Raw genomic sequence first — 5,240 nt, 5'->3', positions numbered from 1 at the left:
ATATAAGACAATAATACAGTAATATACCATTTTTAATACATCGATACCGGTAACGAGGATTCTACATAATTTATACAATATTCCAAGTGATTGTGAAACTTGTTTACATGACATACAGACATAAGTGATCAATATGAGGTTCCCATGACAAGTTCTCATCTAGGATTATACCCAAATACTTAATATATTTTGTTCTTTCTATTTTTTATTGTCAATTTGGAGATGGATCCGCCAAGTAGACTACAGAAGTAATATGCCTGGAACCAAAAACCATGAATTTTATTTTATTTAATCAGCGTTATTGATGCAAACTCAGATATCAACCTACATACATAGGCTACATCAGGACATACAAGCAGAAAGGGGATGTGTCTGTTTATATGTATATACATTGGACTGTTGGAGCAGTGGCATTCGGGTGCATATATGACTCTTAGTAGAGTAGTACCGTATGTATATTAATTTCGAGTTTTTCTTTTACATGCCTATATACTCCATAAACTAAAATAAATCTAATCTTTAAATGGTACTCTGCAAATCACAACATGGAAAACGATTCAACTGGACAATATAACTTGGAATATCAAATTGGATAATCAATGTGGGTAATAATTTTTCATCTACATATTGTGCATGTATAAAATTTTTTGAATTTTCTATGCAAATGTTCTATTTTTGTATTTCGGAATGCAAAGTAATTCATCATTTGGCATTAAAAAAAGAGCGGACTCGTCCAGAAGCTTACTCAATGCCTCAATTTATCTTTTGCATTATGTCTACTTTTCAATATTAGCTCTGATACCAAGATACATGATCTTGTGACATTGGACCTAGGTAAAAGAACATATTACTGGGTTTCACCAGACTCAACTAATCAACTATTCAATTTTTATTCATAAAATGAATTGCTTTTATCATTGGAGTGTGAGATATTGCAGACTTGGTCAATATTCTGGATTGCGAATGCTTTCTACATTTAAAGTTACTCAAAGGAGATGCGGAACCTTAGGTCAAGTATTGATGAATACAAAAAGTAATGTTTCAAAGGTATACAAATTACAGTTATTCACTTTTCGCGGATTTAGGACAAAGAAAACTGAGAGTTTGAAAAAAAAATTAACCGAAAAAGTGACTCATTCAAACCAAAAAAGTCAAAAAGACGAAACAAAAACAAATTACAGCAATGCACATGACCCAGGTGTTCTGTTTTCTTTATTGAAATCCGGAATGTATACAGCAGGATTTGCACTTGTTGTGTTTGGGGGTTGTGCAATATGGCAACGAGAAAACTTCAAAAAATACCATGAAGATTTTTGGAATCAAGGGTTGAAGAAAAAGCCTTTAAAAAAACAGGGTGAAGCCAGGACAGAGTTTAATCAAATTTGGAGTCATCTTTCTCCCGTGCACAAAGTGACTTATGGAATCATTGGTTTAAATTTTCTTGTATTCCTAGGCTGGAAAGTTTGCAATCCTCAAATAATGATCCGATGGTTTACTTTGTCTCTTGCAAATACTTCAAATCAGTTTGCCGCAATGATTTTATCAATGTTCAGTCATAAAAGTTTTATTCATTTTTATTTAAATATGTATGTCCTTTCAAGTTTTTGCATGGCTTGGAATCAACTCTCTAAATCTCGCTCCCAAAAATCTGGTGTTAATAGCCATGAAAGATACTTTGCATTTTATTTAACTGCTGGGATGTGCAGCAGCCTGTTATCGATTATGGTAAAGAACATTGGACGCATTCCACATCCCTCTCTTGGAGCTTCTGGGGCAATAATGGGTCTTATCGGTTACACTTGTGAAAAAATGCCAAATAATTTGCTCTCTATTGTCTTTTTGCCCAATTTTACATTTTCTGCTGATGCAGCAAAAAATTTTATTATAGGTTTTGATACAGTAGGACTATTGATTGGTGCGTTCTCTAAATGGAGGTATATGATATTTGATCATGCGGGCCATTTGGGAGGAATGTTGTTTGGTATATGGTATGCTAAATATGGTGAAGAAGCATTCGATAATTGGTGTAGAAAGGTGATGGAATACTGGGGCAAAAAATAGGAAATTAGAATAATTGTTCCACATTCTGTCATAAATTTCTTTCCGAATACCATGGCTTTAAAGGAAGCTGTACGGAAGCAGCCACTGATAGGTAAGAAGCTTCCATAGTTTGGAAGAACCGTAATCTTTTGTGTTTAGTTTTGCCTACCCAATTTATTACCTGTATTCACATTTGGTAACTTTTAACTGCTGGACTTGTGAAGCATTTGAGAGTTAATTTGGAAATAAATTGCTCCACAAAATCTGTTTTCAAACTGAGTGGTAACTTGATGTGCCAATTATCTGTATCACCGTTTCTGTTCTAGTGTGCTATGAAGGGATTTCTATTCAGTTGAGAAGTAGCTAGCTCTTTCATTCTGTTCCAGTCTTTTTATTTGACTGCCGCTTGCAGAATAGCTATGATTCCCTGCAACTTGAAACAAGTACAACTTGCGATTGGTGTATGTATAAGGGTATTTCTTTGATAAAAGGTTATAACCAGTATATATCTATATGGATATATATGGCTCACCTATGCTGCAAAATTTGACAGATGCATAATAATTATAAATCAGGACTGCAAAATTTTTATGGCCTGGATGTAGGTTATGGAAATTATAAATTTCATTGTGTGATTGAAAAACATTACACAACATACAAAAAAAGTCATTCAATTGCAGCAGTGAAAAACTCAAGTGGTAGTGAGGCATCAGATATATAAAAGTAACATGATTCAAGACATAATTTGAGAATGCAGTGACAGAATGAAAGCAGTAAACAAGTTGCCGACAAATAACCTCTTAAATGTTTAGAACATGAGATAGGTATGTATTAAAAGTTGTTACTTATCGATCTGGATCGGTAAGTATGTTGATAGATATTTGTCTGAGAGACACTTTCGTATGTTACGCGATACCTCACGAAAGCGAGGTTGAATCTGCTCTAAATTTTGCATATGCATTCATCGTAACTCGGACCAGAAGCCTATTGATTTTGGGTGAATTATGTCGTTTAATTGGTGGTGGGACACGCGGTGTGTGTCCAGAGTTCTATCGCTGTGTGACCCTAACTAATAGTCCGGCAGAATCGGGCCTTAACATTGTTTTGGGACATAAAGTTTTTTTTTATTGTTTAGATATAATGTATATGACATATAAAATAATACCCAGGTGGGTGTGGAGTATATAATTTTGAGCAATTTTTTTTAAGTGGATTTAAAGTATTCGGTCCAAGATGACGCACATCCTGAACCTCAACCCGGTAAACATACAATGTTCAGGTTGTGCGCCATCTTGGTACGAATACTTCAGGAGCGCCTTTTTGTTAAAAACAATTATTTCATAACTACATGGTTTAGTTTTGCATACATAGTAACATTGAATCTCCTTACAGTGTCAGAAATTCAATTTTAGTACAATAAATAGTAGTTTATTTCACTAATACAAGCCAAGATCCATCGACAGCATCTAGCCACTTTCTATTGCGCTCTTCAAACTACATTTGCGTTGCCGCGCGCATTTCGTTTTCCGAGTTTAAGCTTAGGGACTTTGGAAATATTTTATTAGTTGAATTGGATTGGAATATTTGACCTGGTCTTTCACTCTGAACAAGGCCATGTAAAGCCGTCCACTGGTATCTAAAGATGTGTAACGTGTTTTCTTTTGGAAGAACCGCAACCTTTCAGTGCTGCATTGACTTTGGCAAAATTAATATACAGTATCCTTGTGGAGATAGAAGGTATGCGTATGCGAAACCGAGATGTGCACCTGTTATGCCAACATAGTTGAATCAAACGTTTTGAATACTAATACATCACACACATTTTCCTGCGTGCTTCGGTTGTACGTAGTAACGCGCAAATTTTTGCGAACATGCATCAAATTCCACTTGATTATTGAGCTATAGGTTTTTGACGAGCTTTTGTGTATGATTTCATTCCATAGAATTTGTATGCTGTTCTAAAGAATACTAGTTTCAGCTTTTTCATTCTCTTCCTTTACTGATATTCTATAATACGACTCTCATCTGACATAGTTCTTAAAATGTGTAGATGGGTATAATCTTTTCCACGCTGTTCAGATGGGAATGAGCAAATATATATAAGAATTGCTAATATTGGTTTGCAATGCGATGAAATCCCATCTTGGCATTTCTGCCTCTCGTAATTGCTGCGTATTCTTATCGGGGAAGTTCTGTGGCGTGGTTATCGAATGAAAAAAAACATGGGAGTATTTTTTCTACTTATCTACTACCATCAAACCTTGACATTTTGTGAAAACTTTTTTCCATGCAACCTTTTTTAAAACATCCCCAACAACCACAATTAATTCTGTAATTAAACTTCCGAAACAAACACATAAAATCATCAACAGATGCATATCACCAAGTAGATATTGCTGAATTGATCTTTATTTTACCATTTTTCATGTAATTCTTTTTGGTAAACCTGTTATCTATCGTAAATACAGCACATTTGACAATGCTGTAGTGTGACTATTTTGGCCTCACATTTTTGATATTTGTAGTTAGTTAGAGCTCTTGGGGCTCTGTCAAACAAAGGTACATACAAAATATTGGTTGCAAATTGCAAAACATGATCATGTTGTTGGAATAACTTGGCATTTTACCACCCGTATATCATTCATTGTTGAGAATATTAATAAAATCATAAAAATCCGTTTTTGTGAAATTTTTGTTGTAGCTGAATTCCAGGGACAGCATGACAACAGGCAGGAGAAGCACGGTCGCCTCTTTTAGTTTATGACAGGGTTTCTTAAAAGGGGACCCCGTCCTCCTTGGAGGCCGCCGATTGGTTATCTGGGAGCACGAACAAACAGATGGAAATGCGAATATATAATACCAATGTATTTTAATAGAAGAGAAGCAAAAGTGTTGAGAGTCTTTGGTAGTTTGAAAAGCATTGGCATGGAACATAAGAATGAACTACATTCTTCCGCAGGGATATACTATAAAATGTAGCAATTTTCTCATTCTTATTCTCGGGATATTATCTTTCACTGCGTCGTCGTAATCAATGACATTAAACAACATGATAGGCAACTCTGACGTCACTCCATAAGACTACAGGCAAAACATTGTATTTCATGATACGCTCCAATGCACATATTTCTCGTCGCCTTTCGCGTCCGTTTTCCGCTCGCTTTTGCTACTCGGCGTATTTTTTACGTGTAGTACCTGCC

General features: G+C 35.3%; 1 protein-coding gene across 1 annotated transcript; it reads left to right on the top strand.

The window, feature by feature from the left end:
• The first annotated feature begins 695 nt into the window (after nucleotides 1-695).
• On the top strand, nucleotides 696-2,315 carry LOC120331509 (presenilin-associated rhomboid-like protein, mitochondrial). Its single transcript, XM_039398601.2, has one exon. It carries the CDS (start codon nucleotides 901-903, stop codon nucleotides 2,059-2,061), a length of 1,161 nt encoding a protein of 386 aa, XP_039254535.2. The 5' UTR covers nucleotides 696-900; the 3' UTR covers nucleotides 2,062-2,315.
• Nucleotides 2,316-5,240: the final 2,925 nt, after the last annotated feature.

Source organism: Styela clava, chromosome 6 (assembly GCF_964204865.1).
Source record: "Styela clava chromosome 6, kaStyClav1.hap1.2, whole genome shotgun sequence".
Taxonomy (NCBI): Eukaryota; Metazoa; Chordata; class Ascidiacea; order Stolidobranchia; family Styelidae; genus Styela; species Styela clava.
The sequence above is the reverse complement of the archived record's forward strand: the minus strand, read 5'-3'. Positions and strand labels throughout refer to the sequence as shown.